The 24,493-nt window shown below is 47.4% G+C and overlaps 1 protein-coding gene across 1 annotated transcript in view; it reads right to left on the bottom strand.

The window, feature by feature from the left end:
- The window catches only part of LOC125946015 (uncharacterized), a 130,455-nt gene extending 111,567 nt beyond the window's left edge, over positions 1-18,888 (bottom strand). Inside the window, exon 1 of the mRNA XM_049668492.1 lies at positions 17,961-18,888. Within this exon, the coding sequence (XP_049524449.1) occupies positions 17,961-18,859 (899 nt within the window). The 5' untranslated portion in view covers positions 18,860-18,888. The remainder of the gene's footprint in view (positions 1-17,960) is intronic.
- Between the last annotated feature and the right edge of the window lie 5,605 nt (positions 18,889-24,493).

Below are 24,493 nucleotides of genomic sequence, written 5' to 3'. Positions count from 1 at the left end.
AATGTATTTCTAATTTCAAGAAGACGCATACCTTTATTTCAAGAAGACGCATACCTTCAGTCAAAACATTTTGTTCTTTGAATCCTTCCAAAAGTTCATCTTCGGTGAGCTCCAACAGGTCGTCATCAGAAATAACACCGCGGGTGGTGTTCATTGTGCGGTGCGGGGTCACAGTCACATGAAAGTCACAGTTCCAGGAGGAGGTCACCGCTGGCCATCCTCGTCGCCTTGTATCCTGGTCCTATAGTCTCTGTCAGAGTCTTTGCAACGATAAAGGGTGAGATCACTCTCACGGTATTTTCACTTTTCTCACTGTGTACCACGTGGTAGCGTGGAAAGTTCTCAACTTGTCGGCCAAAAAATTTAAAAACTTCTTCGGTGCGCCCCCTCTTTTGGGGGCGATCAGAAAGCGCGGGAAAAGAATTAGCCATGCAAATATTCATGTTTCGGCAGAAACGCCAGCCACCCACCATGGAGTCCTACTAGGGGACGCTGCAGTGCCTGTAAACATAGGCCCTGCAGACGCCAGCTGTACGTCACCACTATAACCGAATATGAAATAACCTAGACAGGCTACTCACACAGCGTTAACTCTCGCTGCCAAGAAGATCGGAAGGAATATAGAAGAGAGGAGAAGACAGGAAAGATTAAAAGTAAGAGAGAAAGACGAAGGTTGGAGAGGAGGATAGGAAAAGGCAACTACCGATTTCTCCCGGAAGGGTCAGTCCGGGAGGGCCGTCTACGTGAATCCGAGGCCAAAGGGGTGTGTTGCCTCCGCCGCGGGGCAATGAAGGTCCAAGCACTCAGCATCGGCTCAACCCCCAGGATCCCCTTTTCCTAGCCACGCACGGTTAAACGTGGGAGGGTGCAACCCTCGTGTGCTCGGGTACGTGGTGTCGCAACTCACCAAACGCCTGCTTGCGCAGACGCCCCTGCGGGGTGTAGGTCATGAAACAGCGGCCTAAAATGACAATGAAATGGGTTCGGACGTGGCTACTAAGTGAAGGAAACACTAAAGTGGTAGGAGTCACACTCATGAGCATGACTCAGCAAAAATCAAAATGACTCACTGAAAAAATATTAATATTCAAAAAGCAATTGAATTGGTTCGGATGTCGTACTGAGAGACGGAAAAGGCTACAGGTTAATGGCCGAACTCATAGTCATGACCATGACTCAGCAAAAATGCCAATGGCTCAGTGAGAACAGATTAACACTCAGAGACCAATGGAATGGGTTCGGATGTCGTAGTAAGAGATGGAAAAGGCTAAAGGTTGATGGTCGAAGTCATAGTCATCAGCATGATGACTATGACTTCACCTTAAGACCTTAAGGCTTTCGCCTTAAGGTCTCTTAGCCGTAGTTAAAGGGATTCACGTCATGAGTCCTGAGGACTCATGACGTGAATGTCATGACATGCGTGTCATGTAGGTCCCGAAAGAGCCGCCTACGTCTTGGAGCTCTCATGGTCGTTTCGTTAACTTCGTAGGCTCCCCGCACACTGCTTCACATAACATCGATTCCCACAGGGCGTGCGATCCGCCGGCTTTTTTCGTATTTTTTAAGGAACTCGCAAAACACTTTGGGATACCTGCGACGGTCTCCCGCGAATGTCGAAACGACGAATACAGCTATCGCTACAATACATTTCTGATCTGCAATTCGAGTGCACAATTAGGATCTCCATGTGGTTAAAATGAATTCGGAGTCTCCACTAGGGCATGTCTCATAACAAGATCAGGGCTTTGGCAGGTAAAACTCCAGCGTTTCACATATTAATTTAACTTGAAGTTCCGACCCGGGTTGAAACGTTGAAAAAGAAAGACGTTTTCGTAAGCGCCTCCTTTCCAAAGTAATTATACCGCCCGCATATGGACCACCAGCGCTAAAACTTCGCATGCCAAGATCACCTCCATAACACATAGCCTAGCGAGCGGAGGAAACAGTTTTGAGTAGCAGATGCTACAATTTCGAGTCACAAAATTCACTGCTTACACAGTAGCACATGTGCCCAGCTAACGAAATCGCTGGGCACCGGCGTGCTAGAACGCAGAACCGGCAGCTTTCCTCATAACGCACGTGGCCATGAACAGAGCTTGACTAAACGCACTGCGCTCATTGAAATGGGCGTCATCGTTTGATATTATCGCGTAATGTGTTTTGATATTTTCGTGGCTTCTACCGGACGCTGTCATCACATTTTAGTTGCACAACGAAACTACACCAGCGCCACCTGGACAGCGGTGGTTCCCCCATGGCACCAGCTTTGTGTCTGTTACATATCCGACTGTTGTATCGCAGGGAAATGGTTTCGCATTGGGTGACCGAGTAGCTCAACCCTAGACGCTGCTTTCGCCGTCAGCACTTTCTCGGCTGCAGGGAGGAAATGTAGACTTGACTTCGCTGTTACGAAGTGGCAGTACAGGCAGACAACATAGACCAGGTTGATGTTCGGTAGCGAAACATTCTTTTTATTCAGATTAGATGTTAACACAGCAGTCTCTTCTCTCAATAAGACTGCACAGGTTTCTTCGCGTTCCTTGGGATATCTTTTAATACTGCTGCGGAACCAAGTAATTTACTTGATTTCTTCTATTATATAAAGAGGGGAAGGCTGCGCATAAACAAAGCTTTAATTCTGGAGTGTCCTCCAGCTAGGTTCAGTATGAGTTGCAACGCAGTGCCCATGGTTGAAGGCGCAAGACTGTATGGCGGCGTTGACATACAAAAAATTGGTTAACGACCACCAGTAAGATGGTGTTTTGTTCTCCAGTTTTTCGCATGTCGGCGCTGCCGTGCACTCTGAGGTAAATCCACTACTTTTGCTAAGGAAGCCTAAATGCAAGCTCTGATTTGCACGTAGGCTCCGTAGTTTCGGGGCCTCTTCAACCGCAGGCAACGTGTTGCAGCTCATATTGAACGCGACTGCATAGACAGCAATGAAGAACTTTTGTCAGGCATGACGACTGCAATAAAGACAACGCACAAGTGTGAACGCAGACCGATCGAAGGTTGAACACATGATGTAATACAAAAAAGATAATGGTCTCAGAAAGAGAGATGACGTTGAAAAAAAAATGGTACTACAAGATGCAGTATTACCATAGTGCGTTTGACTAGCTGCCGCTAAGCACAATATTGCTTTCACAAGAAAAGTGTATGATGCTGAAGAGAGGCAATGAACGTGCAACATGAAAATGCCTAGAACTGATATCCAGGTTGCAAACAGCAAACTCTATTGGAACATTGTGGACTGTGCACATAACTGGAGAAGAAAATCATCTTGAACTCTCCTTCGTGCTGTGGACAGTTTACATGCCGAAGTCTTCAACTGTGCGCACATTCGTTGCCATAGAGACGCATGATCTCAGTGATGTAGTCAGAAAGGGCCAACATAGATACGGATATGTGGAATGTGCGCATTTTGTTGCTTGTCACTTTGAAGACAGATAATGGGATGACAAGTTGTCATGTTACACTAAATAAGGTAAGGAATCTAACTTAGAGGGCGCCTATAGTTTATAACTGCTTGAAACATTGATCCCGCCAGCTTGTCCCAATGGTTATGCACCACATGACAAAGTCATTTGCTCAGGCAGCGCCGAGTATGAACAGCTGTTCTCTCAAGTGCCACGTCAAAAAGAGGCGCAGGGATATTTCGACATTGGTGGGTGCAGAGGGGGGCCGGAAGTGACGTTACAACTTCAAGATGTTACGGTGCAACGATGTGACGATGCAACAGGCTCACAATCATACCGGGCACTCCACGCGTGCCCTGGTTTGCGCCACACGACAGGGCCAGAGAGGTTATCCCGTGCAGCTTCCTTTCCGCTCCACGGCTGATGACTGCAGGGTGGAAATAAATGAATAGTTAACAAAGTCGCAGTTCCGCTGAAAGGCGAAGCATTCATTGCGATAGCAAATATTACACACCTATACGCAGTAAGGTTAGTCGCTTTATTAGCTGCATAAACTGCTGTAAACTTTCGCTTACAAACCAAATTAATGAGCACGGTGTCATGCGCGCACAAGCAAACTTAAACACAGCTCACTCAATGACCGCGAACACTCGCTGTTCGAACACTGGCCTGACGAAGAGCAGCGTCAGTGGCGAAGAAATTTACCGTTGTGGCTGGCTTTCGCTTCAACGCGAACCAGGCGCGCGAGAACACAGCGCGCACGCTAGCTAGCCTTCGAACCAAACGCAGATTACCTCCCAGATACGACACGCGCCCAAGGGAAGACGCTGCCGCACGATTAAGCCACCATGCTTCTCGGCTCACCGTCGCATGCTTCTGTCCCTCTCCTAGCGCGCACGCATCCCTCCCCCAGCCTTTGTGCAGGCGAGAAGTCGTCACCGCACCAAGCAACCATCCTTCTTCGGCTCACCTTAGCATGCTTTCCCTCCCGTCTACAGCATAGGGCGCGTGGCTGCGATCTTATCGCACGTGGACTTTATACAGGACCTCACGGTGATACTGAAAATCCGCCCGAAATGTGTACATAATTCATGTTGCAATAAAACAAATATTCTGGAGCGAAAATCATTTGCAAGGTGCCCCAGCAAACTTTAGCCATGCTGGTAAATAACTGTTACGACTATGAGACCTACATACGCTGTCCAGTAGTAGGTGCGCTTCGGTCTCTAAGGTAATTTTTGTGGGATAATTGTACGGCTATTTGAAAATGTAATTTAAATAATTCTGCAATTTTTGCATTGAGGACGTCGCTTCCCATGGAAAAAGTGTTATTCTATTTTACAACACATTAGTTCCTCCTTATGACGCTGTATATTTTTTTCCGTGCTGTATCTTAACGCACCAAATATAGAAAAAAAAAAGGCGTGTTAACCAAAGTCAATGAGAAACAAAACAATGTCGACGTACATGGTCTGTTTATAATTACTTACTGAAATTTGGACACTAAATATGATGCAATATTGCAGAATTGCATGATAATTTTGCAATATTTGCATTTCTTCATATTTGTATCGGCAGAACTTACATTATTTCCGGACAATCTATTTCTTTTAATCACTTCGAGTTTTTTCATTCGCTTTTATGTCCCCGCATGTACGTCGACGTTGGCTTCTTTGGCGTCGTCTTTGACTCACACGCTTTCTTCTTTTCTTTTTGACCCAGAGGCAATGTGGGCTGTTCGGAGAATGCAGTATATGGTGCAATGCGGTTAATTTTGGGCTATACTAGCTAAAATTATGCCCGCGCCTTTATTTTACCTACTTTTCGATTAATTCTCGCTTCTTACCTTGTGGAGACCTACATTTTGATTCGTTTTGCAAGTCGCTACGAGCCTCTGGAAGCGCGAAAGGGCAGCTTTTTTGTATCAAGAGGCCTGATAGATCTCACGTCAGCCAAACCCCATGTGAACTCACTAAAGAAGACATTGTCTTCGGAAGTCACGCATCCCTCGACACTGCAGTGGTAACAAACGTGATTTTAAGGGGCAACGACAGTGGCGAAATCGGCAACCACGTTACCATGGTGACAGGCGATCGTCACGTGGAACATGCAACTCGCGATAAAGAGAAGCCGGTGCCTTGATCGAGGTAGCCAGTTCAAGACGGTTGCCTAGCCGGGCAACCAGAGGAGTTTAGTTCGTTTGAATCACTTTTGGGACGACTGGTGTCACAGCGCGCGGGCGCGCCCAACCACGCGGCACTTTTCGTAGTGTGCTCGTTATGAGTAAATCGCGGAAAAAACAATTACGGGACGACACAGCGCCATAAGAATTAGTGAATGAGCTGTGTAAGGATGAAATTAAATTTTTTCCCATCGGAATTCATACTAGGAATAATAATAATAATAATAATAATAATAATAATAATAATAATAATAATAATAATAATAATAATAACAATAATAATAATAATAATAATAATAATAATAATAAAAGCTTGTGTAACTCAGTCGGATAATTACCCACAAAGGTAATCTTATGGTGGTGGAGGTGGACCTATGCGGTTAGAAAGAAAACATACTCAAATGCAAAGACAGAATCAGCTATCTACAAAATTTGAAATTGGAGGATCACACCTAGTTATAGTTTTGTTTACATCTGTACATCTACAGTGCTTTATTATTTTGTAAATTTACGCTCAGTGACAATGCATCAGCGCATAGACTCGCTTTGCGGCATTTTTCGTTTGAGAGCCGATTTTTAAATATAATTCCTCATTTCAGGGATGAAAATATGGTTGTTGCTATAATGGCAAGACATAAATTTTCCATCGGTACGATTACGCAAATACTCACTTCGGATGATTGTCAGCCCCTTTAACATGAACACATTAGCTTATCGTGTAGTTCTTTAAGTAGGCATTGGTCACTTGGACAGTTTATCAGTTTAACAACCGCGCACAGATTTACATATTTCTCTAATTATGTGGTACCACGCTGACAGCGTCAATAACCTATGTCGAGAAAACAGCAGAACAGAAGACAGTAGGTCATTTACCCTTTACGTGCCGCAATGTATTTCCGGGCATTGTTGACCATTTACGACCCACCATCTCTAATTACTTAATATGAAGTTATCGATTAGATATAAAATATTTGCATGGAAAACTCGAATGCATAAATACCTCGTGAACGCAGGATTCATAAAATATGACATAAATATTCGAGGATAACACTGTCGATTGATCCGTTGGTGAATAAATAGAGTGAGCGACTTAATGTCAGTTGTTGAGCTATACTGTCGAGTACCGAGCTGGTCAAAAACGTTGAAGTTGCGCTTGCTGTTTCCCTAAAAAAAATTCAGCTTGACGTTGCTACGAAATATGCTAAACGAGTAGTTCCTGCATGGCGCTGTTAAAAGATAAAAGCCGTAGTAGCTGTGTGACTCACCCGCGTGCGCTCAGGCTTGAACGACGTCAGCTATCTTCAAGAAGCTGCGGATATGAAGCCAGCAATCCTCACTGATGTCGGCGAGCTGGGTAGTGGCACCGGGATTAGCCAAGCAGTCGACCTTCTCCTTCACCACTCCAGCCAGTCTCATGAACTGGTGAATGTTGGTGCGCCGGACACTCAAGAGGGCGCTGCTGATCATTTTTTTCGCTTCGCTCTTCGTGGAAGCGGCGCCTTCCCGCACCAGTTCTAGGAGACGCGGATGGTCGTGCATGAGCTCCATGGTTCGAATGCACTTGACGTCGTCCTGCTCTCCCAACACGTACTTGACCGCGGAGGGAAGGAGGGAGGTGTTCCTCGCTGTGATTTCCTGCGTGTACGCACATTGGCCGTGGTCACTTCAAGAAAATTCAAGGCCACCCCGCCGAGAGAAGGTGGATGACCAGCGGAGCTGTAAACATTGTGGTAAGAAAACTTGTGGTAAAGACTTTATTGCATCACTCATTGTCACTTAGTAACGACGGTCACAATGGCTTTGTGGTCGCTATGATTTACGCTGACCGCCACACTCGCAGTGGCAGAAACATTCTTAGATGTCAAATCGATGCAGGTACACCGTTGGGTGGTCGGTTGGGCCGGATCGGTGTGGCATCGCAAGCGAAATGCCTCCAACACGAAACGCGTAAACCACTCCCTTTTCGGTCCCGACACATCCACATTGAAATCACCGACAACGCATGTTGTACGCGTGATTCTAAAGAATGTATGCATCGTTCGCTGCACTTTGGTGAGTGCTTGTAGCCTCTGCCTTACGGAGGCATGAGCCATTGCGTTTTCCGCTTGCTTACGGGGTATGAGCCATTGAGAATGAAAGTTTTCGACATGTTGTTCTGTACGTTGTATGCATGATTCCAAAGAATGTAAGCACTGTTAGCTTCACTTTGCTGAGTGCTTGTAGCCTCTGCCTCACGGGGCAGAAGTTACAAAATGCAATAAGCCATTGCATTTTTTCCTTGCTTACGGGGTATGAGTGCTTATTGGGTATGACCTATTGAAGGCTACATTTTTTTGTGTGCGGGCACGAAAATTCTACGGTACACTAGCCATATACAGCTCCGCTTTAATAAAGGCTGTTGATAAACGTACTGTAAAAGACGATGACTGCGAGACACCGGGAAGAGCGGCTCAGCTGCGTGCGTGAGGCTACAACAATGGACGAAGTGCGGAAGGACGAAGTGCGGACGAAGTGCGGACGAAGTGCGGACGAAGTGTGGACGAAGTGCGGAAGGCACGGCGGCGTGCGGTGCGACCATTACCACCTGCCAATTGGTCGCAATTATTTGCTGCCATAAAGTTAGGATATTTGCTGTAATGCTCACCACTTCCCTGTCCTTTAGGCTTTGGTGCGTGACCAGGATAATTGGTAATCTATTGTCAAAAAACTGCACAGCAGCGGACGCAGGAGAGAAAAAAAAAGCTTGCTCTTTGTTCCCTACGACCACTGCTGTGCTTCTTCATACACTGGTTAGGTATTCATGGAATCATCGACGCTTTTCATTATGGAATTTCACAAATAGAGTTCCCAAGTCGTATAGCGTACGCCAAAGCTCACACTCCATTCTAGGCTCTTTGTGTTCTTCGCGCACTCAAAGCGCCCCGCTCTGCTCGCGTTATTTGTACGCCCCCTTTGCTTTCTCTTCTATACCTTTTTGCATTTCCTTGTAAATGCATATATCCGTTTTTGATGCGAAAGTATCAAATTACCCACTGAGCGAAAAAGTCGGCGTCTGTCGTCTCGACAGGCAAAACACTGCAACACTGAACGTGGGAAAGCCAGCTTACAAAGACCAAGCTTACACCGATACCCTTAAAGTCGGCTTCACTTTTACACTGAAATGCATTGCTGGAAAGACTTTTTACCAGGGGCAATATAAGTGGTCTTATATAAAAATGTGAAGGCCCTAGCACCTTTTTTTATTATTTTATTAATTGTTTGCCATTGCTCCGACGTGCGCAGATCTGCTAGAATTGCTGGAAAAGGGATTTGTGTTTGAGTTTCCTCGCAGCAGAATTAGGTTTTACAATCCGACGCCGAATGGTAAAGTCGCACTTTACCCTTTTTCTGACGTATTTCTCTGTTAAAAATTCAATTTTTGTTCACTAAAATCTTGCACCACGTCGAGGGCCTGCCCTGTCGATGTGGTTGGATAATTTCTCCGCCACCCGCGATCACACGCCGGTTGCCAACGCCGGATTTTCTGCGCCATGGCGCCGTGAACGCTATCGCGTTAAATTTACATTGGATGCGCCATCGCACCACGACGGGGCTGAGCGGGTGGAACGGCACACCTGCTGTGTGATAGCGCGTCAGACAACGCTTGAGGTGAGAGGGCATCGCCTGCACGCCACGTCACCCTCGCTCTCAGACGCCCTTGTAATCCGCGCGTTCCTTGTCCGCACAAGCTCTCGCCTCGGTACAGCCAAATCAAAACGAGCCAAACCAGGAGAATAGGCCTATGCACTCCGCTTTATGACGTCATGCTACACGAACCGAAGTTTATATTGCCAAGCCCGGCGTGAAGAAATATGTGACGTCGAAATCACCGCGGCTTACTCGGAAGCGTCCCCATTAGATTCTATGGCAGTCGGGCAAGGTAGCTGTCACATGTAAGCGGCCACCTGATAAAGACGACGATGTTCACCGCGAGAAAAGATGACAATGTACACCGAGCGTTCCAAACGGCACGAGCGCGCGAGGCGCGCGAACCGAGCTGTGATCGAGGGAGAAACGGCACTGTTCGAGCATTATCGACGTGACTCTGGGCTGAGAAGGTCGCATCGCCAGCTACGCTCTGGCGACGGGAGACTTGGAGGTTCGGCCGAGTTCGTGACGCGGACAGTCCGAGGTGCAGCCGCCGACCTCGGGGACGTTCGAGCGAGGGTACTTGGACCAGCTGCAGCAGCACACGGCGGGCCGGGCACTCCAGAGAGGATCCCCCTTCTTCGGCAGACCAGCGCGTTCGGTGATCCCCGGAACGCCACGTCGGCACTTGAGAACGGAACTAGACGGAAGCAACGGCCGAGAACGTCGTTAGGCCTAGTCCGTCAGGCCTCTCTGCCACGTCAGCAACAGCGACTGGGTTACAGGCGTCCACCAAGGTGACGACATCGTCAAGATTGCCGGGAGCAACGACTCCGAAAGAGACGCGACGCGACTTGGACCAAGAGAGCCCCATGAGTCAGCGTCAAGAAACCCGTCCACCAAGGCGGCGACATCGTCAAGATAGTCGGGAGTAACGACTCTGAAAGAGACGCGACGCGACTTGGACGAATAGAGTCCCATGAGTCCGTCAAGAAACGTGAGGACATTCCACGTAAGCGGTGAGATAACCGGAGGTCAGAGTTGCCTGACTTTCATAGAGGAAACGCCCAGACTTATTGTAGGCGAGTTTAAGAACAGGTTCAGTGTTTATTAAGGACTAGGTTGTACATTTCTTAGCATTATTTGTTCAGTGTGTGCTAGTTTAAGTGAGTTTTTAGTTTGAGAGTTTGGGGTTTGTGTGGGATTAAAATCTGCTTGCTGTGTTGCCATGCGTTTCCCAACCTCATCTCTTTCAACACAAGCACGCCCTCGAGATCAGTGACAAAAACACACGACAGTAGCATGGCGTCAAAGATCGAAATACACCAGCCTTGTGCTATCTAGGAGGCGTGGGCCAAGCGGCTCAATTAGGGTGCCTCGATGCCAGCGCTGCCGTTCAGGGTGGTGCCATCCTTTGACCGCACCCGCGCCGCCGCTTTCTCGCTGCGACGCCATCTTGAGTCACAGCGAGCCGTTGCGAGTGATTGGTGCCGGTGCTTAGTTCGAGACACAGTGCATGCGGATGCTTCGCTGACGCTTCTACTTGCTGGACAGTGTTTAGCCGCATGAATGACAAGCTTGTCAAGTGCATCGAGTCGACATGACGGGCTGTTGTGTTCCCAAGTGCACCGGATCGACGCGTAAAGGGCTTCGTTGTTTACGCTTCCCCAGGGACCCAGAGCGAAGGAAGAGATGGGAAGCCCAAGTAAAGCGGTATCACTGGAAGGCAACGGATATCTCCTACATTTGCGAGGTAAGTGTCAAGAAAGTTTAGAGTATCGCATCGTGTTTTTTCATAAATAAGAGTGTATTCTCTGATCCTCGCTCACGTACCTACGTTCGCTCACGAACTAAGCACTGCACCGATGCTGAGTAGCCTATGGTTTGCGAGCGCGCGTCGCATAGGCTTTTGCCGTTTTGATCAGCGCAGTCTATGCGAGTAGTACCCTTATTTTAAGAACTGACGAAAATGCTTCGCCGCGAAATAGTCTTACATTAGCTACAAATCGTCATGTAAACCACCTATTTTACTTTTTCATGGGAAGCACACATCGTGCGTGTCTCTTGTTTCTTTTTTTTTCTCAGTTTCTTTTTTCGCTACTTGTTATTTGGGACTAAAGAACGCAGTGCTTCTTCTGGGGAGAGCGGCTGTTGTGCACGTGGCAAGCGAAGCATTGTGATTTTTTCTGATTTCTCAGCATATATCTTGCGGATCTCAGGTTGTTAGGTTATATAGCTGATTTTTTAGACGAATATATTTGTAGCGTGGTGCTCGTAAGCCGATGGTCATTCGTGCTGATTCCCGATCGTAGTGGGTACTGTGACGGTCTTTAAATGCCTGTGCACGGTATGCCCCGGTGTAGTAGAGTTAAGGGGCATCATGGGACCAAAATGTTTCGGCGCTTTCTGGCATGGTGTCTGTTGTAGCCTGTGCATTTCTTCGAAACGTGTGAAGCGAGGTAATACAGCATTACTTCTGCGAAAATTTATTTTTAAGCACTGTAATGGGTTCTGTGTATTTACAAGGCAACTTTTCATATCAATAATCACTTTTGTTGTTTTACTTGTACATAGAAACACTTTGAAGAGGACCAGTACGAGGGAAATCGACAGGATGGGCGCCGTCTGTTAAAGTCAACAGCCTTACATCATCATGGACTATATTTTCGAGGTGAAAAACATTGCTAATCTGTATTTGACTGTCTTAGTTTCATTTGCGGTTTTTGTACGCGATATGTATGCAGTGTTGTTTACTTTTTCAATGTAGTTATCAGTGTTCTAATGGTTATTTATAAAATGTTCTGTACTCGCCATGGATGTGTTTGGCTGATGCGACGTATCCGATGGTAGCTGATGTATTCTGGCTGGATATCTTGATTCTGGCTGGATATCTGACGCAACCCGCGGTTGCGTTTTCTTGTTTGCATTCTTGTTTTCGATTTATATTGTGTGTAATAAGGTTGATGTACTCACTTGAACTCCCCCCCCCATGTAATGAATAAATAAAAAAAAAAAAAAAAACTCTCACTATCCCGAATTGTGTGTCGAGCCTACCTTGCGAATTTTTTTTTATCTCGTCTTTCAACATAACCTTCAGGCGCCACACAGTACATATAATTTTTCATGTACATATCTCTTTCATGATTGATTGTACTAGTCATTATAAGTAAATGTATTTTGTGCATCGTTTGGTTTCTTGTGTGTACTACGCAAAGTTGACACAGACAAGTTACGTTACATGTTTCTCTACAGCACGAACTAAACCTTATTTTCACATCGCAGTTATTTTTACACCAGCTTAATCCTGTCAGCACACAGTTTTGTGGAAAAAAAAAGCAAAGTTGCGCGTAGATATCGTCAAATAATTGCAACGAACGCGAAGAGCACGCGTAACGCAAGGGAAACTAACCGCCGTGTGCGAGTGGCTGGCTACGGTAAAGGAGGCGTGACGTGTAAACCAAAATACAACAGCGAAAAAGAAAAACTTCCACACACAGGGGGTCGCAAACCTTATATACCAAGCATCGAAGCGCAAAAAAATAGTTAGTATTTCAAACATACACACGGCATGTTAAATGTAAATTGAATTAGGCAACTTGGGGCATGTTCCCGGCGCCATACATTTACGTCTTGGACCTTCGACGAGTTAACGGCTATTGGTTATAAAGATGTGCAGATGCGATACCGATAAAAAAATCCTCATCAAGGCAAAGCACTTGGAAGTGCGCCGCGAGTAACACTATTTATGAACGCAAGCGTAGCTGAGTCTCAGCTCGTGTGACTCAATATGGCGGCGCCAGCGGGGTTGTCTCCACCCTGGACGGCGGCGCTGGGCATCGAGGCACCCTAGGCTCAATGCGCTCACTTGCCCGCGAGGAGTTCATCACTCGAAGGACCGCTCAGAGGCGTTCAATTGGACGTTAAAGCTTCCGCATTCTCAACTCATACGAAGTGCTTATCGTTTAATCAGGGAAGAAGTGTTTGTAAATTAGTGCGCTGTTTTTAAAATGGATGAACTGTCCTAGTGACCGAGGCCTACTTAACGAACTAAACGATAAGCTGAAGTGTTCATGTTCAAGTTACTGACAATCATCCGAGGTGAGTGTTTGTGTAATCGTGCCGATGGAAAAATTATCTCTCGCAATGATAGCAACCATATTTTCATCCCTGAAATGAGGAAATCTATAGAAACATCGTCACTCAAACTAAAAATGCCGCCAAGCGTGTCCTCCGTTGTTAACGCGAGAGCATTAAGAGCCTCGTGTCGCAGAAAATCCGTTGTGGGTGTTGGCGTTCATTAAGCGAAAATTGCCGTATATATTTAACTGTATGTATATGCCAAGCCTTTATATTCGGGTTATATTGCCACAGCATTATATCACTAAAGTTGCTCATACCTTGTATTACATTACTGAAAAAGTTATTCCTCGGAATTTTCAGAATGACAGTCCACAAACAAATGTGAAACAAAACACCAACAGCGAATTCCTTTTATGTTAAATCTTGTCACATTGAAATACTAAAAGTGCGAAACAATCACACAAACAAGAAAATGATGTATTTTTGGCGCGGCTGCACACTACCTCCGCGATCGGCCCACGCCAGAGGCCGCGTTTCTACAAGGAAGTTCGCCCTCTGCATTGCATTCGCTACAGCGTTTTCCGGTAAACATTACGGTTATATAAGCTGCAGTTGCCGGGAAGCGTCAGAAGCAGTCGGGGATCATTCAAGCTATCATGTTCCACTCTGAAATGAGAAGCTTAAGCGTCCTCAATTTATTTTTTATGCCCGCCGGTTTGTTTAATTTAATCATCATCATCATCAGCCTATATTTTAAGTCCACTGCAGGACGAAGGCCTCTCCCTGCGATCTCCAATTACCCGTGTCTTGCGCTAGCCTATTTCAACTTGCGCCTGCAAATTTCCTAACTTCATCATCCCATCTGGTTTTCTGCCGACCTCGACTGCGCTTCCCTTCTCTTGGTATCCATTCTGTAACCCTAATGGTCCACCGGTTATCCATCCTTCGCATTACATGGCCTAGGATGGATAACCGGTGGACAATTAGGGTTACAGAATGGAAAGTTTAATTTAATACTTCTAATTAAATATCGATTTAGCTTGAATTGAATGTCATTGGACTAGGCCCTCAACCCCTGTATGTAGAAATGTATCTTAACTTCAGGCGCGTGCTTGACGACCTCAATGACGCCTATCATGAACGCGCCAAAGGAAACTCAATGGGCGTCTTGGACACGTTCACGCCAGGCGTCATTTTAAATCAAGTCAAGCATGGACTTCAAGTTAAGTTGCATTTCTGAATACGGAGGTAAGTAAACTAGCGTTGCAATACAGGCTTGTTGGCATGGCATCTTGCAATGCTATTGGGGCGCATACAGATGAGGTCCACAAGAAGGCACATGAAAGACAAAGACCCCTGTATTTGTCTTTCATGTGCCTTCTCGTGGACTTGATCGGCATGCGCTACAAGAGCACCCCAAGTGGCCTTTAGGATTATGAAGGTAAATCACCCAGGAAGAAAATGCCATTGGTGCGCTATGTTGACGTTGCAATTTTGCACAGGGAAAGAAGGAAAATGAGAAACACAGAGGCATACCTGGATATTCGTCAGCGCGATGTTCAAGTACCTGGGCGCTGTGCACAACAGTTCAGCCGCATGCCAGGAACAGGTCTCCGCATTTGTCGCGTCTGAAATGCAGGCCGGAGTGAGCTTGAATTCAGTGATGTTGCGGCTCTTGCGAGCACCTTCGGCCAGCAGACTCAAGTTGTGGCTGGACAGTAGCGCTCCCCGGACGCTCACTCTGGCGAGCTTTGGGTTTGAGGCTAGTGCCGACACCAATTTCGTCTCCATCTCTTCCCGCTGCTCTTCCACAACTTTGGTCCAATGAGAACCTAGTCTCACGTCGACGTCCGTGAGCGCGGTTGAGCCTCGTATACAGGCTACCAAGGCGGAGAGTGTGTCGTTATCAAAGCTGTTGCACTTCACCCTAAGTGACGTCACATGACCGCAGCGACTGACGACTTCCAGTGCCGAGCTGACTGCTCCTATGTCGGCATATTCTTGTCGCAGTAAATGACGCGCGCTGATGATTACGCTACCAATCTCCGCGCACTGGGGAAGTACCTTTAGGTTTGCTTGGTCTATGTAAAGGTCCCTGATGGTGACTCGATCGCCGAGGCCACGATCCCGAATCGTTCTGCAGATGCGATCCACGCCGTCGACCGCCGGCAGAGAATCCACGATTATCGACTTCAGCGCGTCGTTGTCGGCGACTGCGTCGAAAAATGCGCGACACTCTGCTTCGCCAAAGCCGCGCAAGTCGATGCGCAGCTCGCTAGGCATTGACTTCGGCATCCGCAAAGCTTTCAGCCAAGGTTCCATGCACTGTGCGGCATCGGGGCCTGGACGCTCGGTTGGGTCGAACCAGAGAAACGAGCAGCGTTTACAGAATGTGGAAGGCAATCTGAGCCGACGCAAGGTGTTGCTCTGGGCGAACAGTTTGGCGAAGAGGGCGAGTCTGCGTGTGCTGGAAAGATGCAGAGAAGAGACACACTATAAGTGATCACATGGTTTCAGTGCATGTATAAGCGAGGTCAGAACGACGCACTTGTAAGTTGACGCCGGCGGCGCTTTGCTGTGTACAGTAGCAAAGTCGGGCAGTGGTGCAACGAATGAAGAACACGATGCTTTACAAAATAAAATTACCGTGTTTCTAGGGAGGGCACGGGATGCATCTTTACCGAGCAAGCATCGCCACTCGAAGTGCCCGCGCAGCCGCGACTTATGAAAACACGGGTATGCATGTGATATCTCTCCGTCTTTTCTTTCTTCTTAAGATCTATATCTAAATATTGGACAGCTAGCTACCTATTCCTTTAACAACTCTCGCTCAATCAATGCCGTCGCGGCGTTTTTTTCTACCAATACTCTAAACATCTGTTGCGTATCTCGACTGCTGACCATTTAATATTTACTCCGCAATGCTGCATGCGCGAACCTGCCACCTGTCGGCAGCTTCTGGAAGTTTCCTCTCGCTTCCTAAAAAAAAAAAAGGCTGTTCTCTGACGCATGCCCACTGTTAGTGTCGTATAAAAAGAAGCAGTCGTGAAGACTTGTAAAAGTGTACGATTAATGCAAATGTCGATCAATTAATTTATTTCCGTGTACTCATACATGCACAATACTGCGACATAAAATCGATTAAATTGGTTGAGAGCAGCGGGAAGCGTTATTTACTAATACTGCAGACCACCGTGTTGGCCAAGCAGGGGAGCCAATCAACGAGCAAGAGTGGTAAGAAACCCATTCCCACTGGCACATACTCATAACTAGACACATGTCCACTGGCACATACTCAGTCGCCCAAGTCGGCTTGAAAGAGATTAATCGAAATGCGGCCCATAACTGGTGGCGCATACCCAGTGACCAAGGTGGCGTGAAGATGTTCATTGAAGTAAAGCCCCTGAAAAAAAAACTAAAGTAGCGCCAACTGCGCCCATTCGCCTCTGGCTCCTCTCCTGGCCGCTGCAGCAGCGCCTTTAGGGTGTCCACACGGAAACTACGAACGCGAGAGCGGCGAGTACGACCGGGCGCGTCCGCGCTTTACTGACGCGCGCTCGGTAGCGCGGTAACTGCGTCTCCGGCACCCATGGACCTCTAGTACCTCTAGCACACCAGGTCGGCATCCCGAATCGCGCAGAGTCACTGTGCAAACTGATTCAGACGCGGTCCACAAAACTAAGGAAGACGCCTTTCCCCGACCAAGTAAACACGAAAAAAAAAAAAAAAACAAGCGGACATTCAAGGTGGCGCTTTCTCGACCTTCTAAAAACATGCTGCGTTACGTTTCAAGCCGTGCGATTTCTCAGCGCCGTTGAGCTTGCCCGGATGTCCATTTCCAGTGCAGTGGCGCTGCCTTCACTATTGTCAACGCTGAGCGCGTCTGCACCGGCCCTGCTTGCTTGCGGGGATGGTTTTTCCCAGTACAAGCGTTTACTTGACTTAAATATTCTATCAAGCACTTCCATGACACGGTGTACCCTAAAATAGTGAACAAGTCGCAACCGCACTATCGGCATAAACTTCTCATGCATCTAAACACAATGCGAGCACTTCTGTTTATTTACTGATTGAATAGCGCATATTTTTACACGTTCAGGCACGACACAAATCACGCTCTTTGTTTCTACATACATTCCATTGCCGTACTCAACGTTACCTTTTCGCATTTTTCCTTCTCTCGAACCTCTCCCAATACACCGCTGCGAACAGCACCGTCGTGCTGTGCCCTAGCGGGATAATTGCACGAGCCCATCTTTCCGGCGAAGCGCCAAACTCGACGGGCCTCGCACCTCAACTAACTTGGTTTACAATCTACAGAACGAACGTGACCGGAGGTTCCTGGACATTGACACGAATGGCGCTACTTTAGTTGTTTTTTCAGGGGCTTTACATTGAAGAGCAGAACATTGCCACTGTTACATAGCAGAGACCCAAGTTGGTCTGATGACTGATTTCAAACCCCGTTCCTCGACATAGCAGCCCGATGGTCTCCTCATTTGACCACGGTCTACCCCGTGACGCAAGTTGGCAAGAAAGAAGGAAAACAGTATCTTAACAATGTCAATCGCAATAAAATATAAACGCTGCATATATTGCAATTTACCACTGAAGCGGCGTAGCTATTGTGTACATTCTGAAATAAAACATACAAGCCTGATACGTTCATGATGATATCGGCGTTCAGTTCCTCCAACGTAGTCATCTCGCAGAGAGCGTCGATGAGCGTCATCAGGAGATACCCGTTGTCGCAGATTGCGTTTGTCTTCAGCGTGAGTCTCCTGAGCTTCGAGTTCTCCCTGGTCAGGTACTGGGCGAAGTACGTGCCTGAGTTCTGGGCGCCAGTGCTGAACACGAACAGCCCGACGGCGAGATCGCTGATGCTGTGGTTGAGCATCAGCGTTTGCACCATTTCCATAGCCTCTTGCCGGGTCATTTGCAGGTCTGCCACGTCAAGCGCTGTCAGATGATGGATACGCAGGTCGAGTGAGTACGCGAACCTGGGTGTAGGGAAATTCCACTCGCTTCGGGAATCGTTGACCTTGAAGACCAGCTTGTCGAGCTGCGAGAGAGAGTTCATCACCCGGATAAAAAAAGCTGCTTCCCGTATCCTCAATACACCATAGACTGTAAGACTTTTCACAGAACGCTGATCTTCCAAGGCTTCAAGCAGCGAAGGGCGACAACTCGAGCTGCCGTTCAGTTCTAGCGCTGTAATGCAGTGGTGCTGGAAGAGAAGATACTCAACGAGGTCCAGTGCATTCCTTTTGCGCGAATCCTCGAACTTGCTGAAGAAGACCTGCCCGCAGGTGCTTGCCCGAACAACTCCAATGCAGACATCCCCGCTGTGTTTGCTCAAGACATCTTCGCGCAACTCCATACCGGCGTCTAAAATGATCTCGTTGATGTAATAACGCCGATCCAGAAGCTGGCATCTCGTATCACCGTATTTCGCGCAAGGGATGTCTGTGGCACAGGAATACTCTTCTTTGGCGCCATCACGTCCACGACTGGTGCCGGATGCATGTGAAACTGGCGAAGCTTTCGACATGAATTTGTGCGCAGAGGATGTCCTTCACTTGTCCCGTTCAAATCCTGCATCACAAAATAAGCGACGTACAACACCGTTACCACACAAGCAGTCGTTCCCATGGAAAGCGGAACAAACCCGACTGTCCTTAGCCCTGATCATCCCTTTTTGAATTTCGTAAGTGCCGTTGAATCACTTTGAACATTGTAAGAAAATGCCTGATATCTGCAGACAATGCTGCCGTAAGCATGCGAGCCAAAATATTACAATTCTAGCGTGTAGATAAACTTCTTACCATTTCGGATTTACTGGGGGACCGCAGAGGTGGCACGGAAGCAACAAAGTTAGCAGCTTGTCACGCTTCGTGTAACCACAATACCTTAGATACATTTTCGTGTTACATCAGTGTTCTCGTTAAAAAAAGCATTTAAAAAGCCAAACGTACTCACAATTACGCCGCTGCCGAACTTATACTGCAGTAGCGAAGCGGCTAAATACACCTGGTCACTGCAATAATAGCTCTGTGCCTCCAACCCCACCGCCCACATTTACACAACCGGTAGCCCGGTAATCCACAAATGGTGACAAGTTTACGGACGAAATAAATCTCTTTATTATTCCGCTGCACACAGCAGATATCTTAGGCTCTCGCATAGAGGTTCGCTCCCTTTATTCTATGGCATCTACAACCCACGCCTTTTAATTTGTTCCGCCTTCTTTATGAGGTAGAGGAACGGCACGTTCCGGAAATCTGTTCAAACCTTTCGTTCAGCAAGCTTTCGTGATCACCATGCATTATCATTGCTACTTTCAAAAACGTATGGATCATGCTCTCTAAACGCGAACTTCACAGTTTCGATATCGGTCAGGATATACATTCTTTACAGAAACATGGTGAAGATATCTGAGACCACGGAATATTTCCCCCTAATCCGCACTTTACCAGAACGACTGGCAAAATTGAAGAGGACGAGGTGTGTTCATGGCAGTCAGAAAGTATATCTCACTTATCACTCATGATGAAATAGAAACTTTTAATAGAAACTTTATTGTGATGGAAAAGATATTAAGGGGGGGGGGGTCGGAGCCTCTCAGTCCAGGGCCCCACTGGCCTCTGCCGCCTGCCTGACCTGGCTAATTAAAGATTTTTGTCTTGCCAGGCCGGAGCAGGCGAGCTGTGCCTCCCACTGCTCCATTGTGTCACTGGTATTTGGTCTATGAGGGTGCTTAGCGCACTCCCAAGTTACGTGAATTAGGGTAGGTATGCCACCGCACCAAGGACAGTTGGCCCTTTAACGAGTGGGATACATGTCATTTAGCAATTTTAAATGGGGGAATATCCCAGTCTGTATTTTACGCCAATCGGCGGCCTCTTCCCCGCTAAGTTGTGGGTGAGGCGGTGGGTATTTTCTGCGGAATCTGCGCTGATGAGCAAGCATGTCTTTGGCATTTAAATTGGTAGGATTTTGTGAGGGATAGCGCGAGTGGTTCGGGTTAGAAGAGGACGCCGTCGCTCGGTTAGTAAACCGTCGAGCTAACGCGTTAGCCTTTTCGTTCCCCGGTACCCCCGCGTGGCCCGGGCACCAGAGTAGGCGATGACGGTGGTTGAAGGATTTGGGGATTATCGCGAGGCTAGCCGCAGTCACGTACCCCTTAAGAAACATGCGACACGTCTCCTGCGAGTCCGTAACAACGACCGAGTCCCTTTGCGAACGCTCCGCATGAGCGAGTGCGATCGCCACTGCTAATATTTCGGCCGAGGTGGGGGATCCCGCCATGGCCGATGCGGTTATTTGCTGCTGGCAGATCACGTTCACGACTGCCATGACGAAAATTTCGATTTAATCTAAACGTGCCTACGTGATGAGCGTTGAAAAGCATATTTGGCCTGTGTTATCGACAGCCTGCGAGATTTTTTTTTTCTTTCAGCAATCTTTTAGGTCATGCTTTAAGAAATACTAAAGCCAAACTTTCCAAAGCACGCGCGTTCCTCAACGTCGTTTTCAACTATACCCTCGTATTAAGTGGATGGTACTAACTAACGTTACGCAATATATCTTATGGGAAAGCTTTGGCGCAGTTATTTCTTGTGCGAGCAAAGACCACCTCTTGTCACTGCGCTAGGCGCACAGTACTGTGGAGGGAGATTGAACATGGCGTGGTGCCGTGGCAGACGGCGCGGTTGCACATGCGCGTTGAGAGCCAAAGGCGAGGGCTTACGGCGTGTCGGCTGCTTCTGTATACAGGCGCGGGAAAGCTCGCCTCATGCTGGCATCGTAAATTTGCTTACACCACGGTGCAGCAAGCCCGAAAGGAAGGCCTTGCGCATCGCCGTACGTATTTACATACAGGGCTCGATGTTATAGCCCGTCGCGGAACAAACTGCTCAAAAAAAAAAGTAAAGTGCTCGTAGATACGCGTTGTACGTTTATGAGGGACTTCAACACAGTTTTCGTTACCGTTTTTACAAAATGCAGAAATTCAGAGGAATTGAGACTTATATTTCCGCAAAAACCTCTCCTAAAATGTTTTCGTAGCTGCTTTTCCTTGCATATGCGGTCTCTGTGACTTACCCCCGTATTGAGAAATGCATCTTAACTTCAAGCCCGTGCTTGATCGGAATACGGGGGTTAGTATACTCTATCTGCTCAGCCAATCAATGTATTGTTAAACCACAAGTTTTAAACGCGCATTACATAGCTGTTATAGCAATTCAGTTCAGTAATGCGCGAATACAATACCGACCTGTAGCCCCAGAAGCAAGATCCTGGCGTCTCCACATGTGGTCGGAAAGCACGTGTTGTAGGCAGCACGTGCGCTAAGCGTCACTGAAACAACTGGTGCTTTTATAGCGTTGTTTGAGCGCGTTTGTATGTGGCGCGCTTTCTGTCGTCGATGTTTGATGAAGTCAATATCCCCATCCCTTTCTTAAATAAGGCTAAATGACTTTTCACATGGCTACATTTTGAGCAAAGACTATTCGTAAATATGTATAAATCAGCTGCCCTGCAAATCTGTTTTCAACAAATATGGTTAAAAAACTTTATTCAACCTTCAGCCCCCCTTCCCCCCACCGAAGGTGGTAGTACGAACACAAAGGCATTCCAAGAATTCATCGGGAAAATCAGAGTTGCAAGTTTGGACTATAAATAGCCAAAATGGGCCACTTTTTCACAGCGACGCTGTTTAAGCCAGCGGTAATTTGTGGTTCGCATCAAGAAATAAAAGAATACTTTCTTACCGAGACGGAATTCGAACCAGCGTACCCGCGGTCCCAAGGCGAGCGTCGTAAGCACTAGGCTATACAGCCATTTTTCTTTATTTCTTTATTGCATGGAATTATTAGAAGTTTTACCACGCTTGAAGAACATGCATTCATGCGAACCACATGATTGCGTTCGAGCGTCGTCGTCCACAGCTGGCGCGTTCGCACGCTCGTGCTCTGTGAGGTGAATAGGTTTTGCGCGCTATGACAGCGAGAGAGATAGAGAGAGAGACGCATTCATGGAGCGGGTCTGCTGGAACGCGCCTGGGGATCGTCTGGTTAACCTTCCTGCCTTCTGGTTTTCTCTTTCCTCGTCGCAACGCGGTGTCGGCATTGCAAGCTGGGCTATGCAACGCGCAGTGACGGCCGTGAGTCCGAGACGCGCGAAAAGAAATTATCATCATTATAAGTAATAAGATGAAAAGTTTGCGCGCACTTCCGGAAAATACTGGGCTACGATCGCCCAGCTTCGCTGTTTCAAGCATTGCGCAACCGTGTGCAAGGTTAAGCGCTTTTTTTTGAGTAGGTGGGATTTTTTGTCATTGGCTAATTAGGACGACCAATATCGGCAGAGCCGACAGTGGATACCAACCAACCGTGGCCCCCTGCTAGTAGATTTGGACCTCCCCTCATTTGTGGCAGTGCATACTGAAGATGCCACTTGCAGAGGTGGCAAAACATCTATACCCTTTTGTTGTTAATTTGTCATGTTAAGTCGGAGTAAAACTTTTTCAATCATGAATTCGCCTGGCTTTTGGAACATTTTCGCAAATTTAGGGTCGCGTACACTTGTCGACAATTCGAGTAAACATTTGCTCAGGCTGCGGTTGCCACGGCGGTCAATTAGCCACGGTCTTAGAAAGGGGTTCCAACTGTAGGCACGGTGCTCGCGGTGAACAATGGCTTCGGCGTTCACGCATTCTGTACCGATGATACGCCTGGCCCGCGCACGTCACTAGCCAGAGGTGGACACTGATCTCTCAGCTTTCGCTGTCAAAAGCGACCGCACGAAAGATGGACCTGGCGAAGCACCGACTGTCACTCTTCTTGAGGTCAGCTTTGTGCACGAATGGGCTCAGCCACGCGTCACAAGTAGCTGGCTCTGATCGCCCCTGCGATTGTCGGGTATAGTCGCCCAGTGTCATAAGCCGCGCGCCTGTCTCATATCGGTACCATCACCGCGATAGGCATCCGCTAATGACAACCAATTACCCTATTGTTACTTCAGAAAACCAACAAAAAAGACGCAAACCCGAAGGACATAGGATAATTGGTGGTCAGCAGCAGGTTTGTGTTACATCTTCTTTCCTTCGTGCTTGCATTTTTTTTTCGTTGGTTTTCCTAAATATCAGTATTAGCCAACTGCCCCAGCAATCAGCACTTCTATCCTATTGTGTTTCGCTCGTCAAGCAAGGACCATCGGCCAGATTCCGCGAGCCCTCTCTTTACCTTTTCTTTGCAGGCGCTCGCCGATGTCAAGCTTCCCAAGCTAAAATTAATTATATAAATCGCGCTTTTCCATCCGCACGCTTACAGCAAGCTTCCGGGTGGAAAGGCAGAAATGCGGAAGACCGTCTGGATGAATTGCACAGACCGCACCATATTTCCTTCGAGGCCGCATGGATTGATTGATTGATCTGTGGCGTTTAATAGCGCAAGGGCCAGCTATGGCCAAAGAGCGCCATGACATATGGTAATGAATTTTTAATGTATTATGTATGAAATGATTAAGTTGAGCTGAAGAATCTAATGTGGCTGCAGAGAGGCCTAAAACGGGTCGCTATAAACTGCGCAAAATATAACAACAATAACTCATGACAAAAACAGAGCATCATAAAAGTCTCACCACGACAAGTCGACATTTGCATACACACTCGACAGTTGCATACAAGCACTGCCCCCACAGGGCTCTTGGGGTAGAGAGCTGAAAGGCGCGTGCAATAGGAAATTATGTCACTGCGGCTGCAGCCTCGAAGGCGAGGCTGCGCTACACATGACCCGGCCAAATTATTTCTAGTACGTTAACTTCATCGCTGCATGGATTGCTCCGAGTGCGCGGATCGTCGAAGGCACAGCAGCACGCGCTTCACGGGTCGAGGGATCCCGATTCCCAGCTTCCCGATGGGCAAGTGGGCAAAGTACTCCGACGTACAGAATGGAAAATGGGAAAACGACCGCTTATTTAAAGGTAAAAGTGAGTTCAAGCCTTGTGGTGCGCCTTGCAGTATAGAGTTCATAATCTTTTGCATCTTATTCAGATTGATCCTTTTTATTTGATACAGGCTGGTTTCCACCATCTCATTCAGGCGAAATGGCCCGCTGCACCGCTTGCAATGCAGATCTTCGCGCACAAATGCAATATTTGAAGGTGCACATAACTACAACGAAGC

Source organism: Dermacentor silvarum, chromosome 5 (assembly GCF_013339745.2).
Source record: "Dermacentor silvarum isolate Dsil-2018 chromosome 5, BIME_Dsil_1.4, whole genome shotgun sequence".
NCBI classification, from domain to species: domain Eukaryota; kingdom Metazoa; phylum Arthropoda; class Arachnida; order Ixodida; family Ixodidae; genus Dermacentor; species Dermacentor silvarum.
This window is presented reverse-complemented; position numbering and strand designations above follow the sequence as displayed.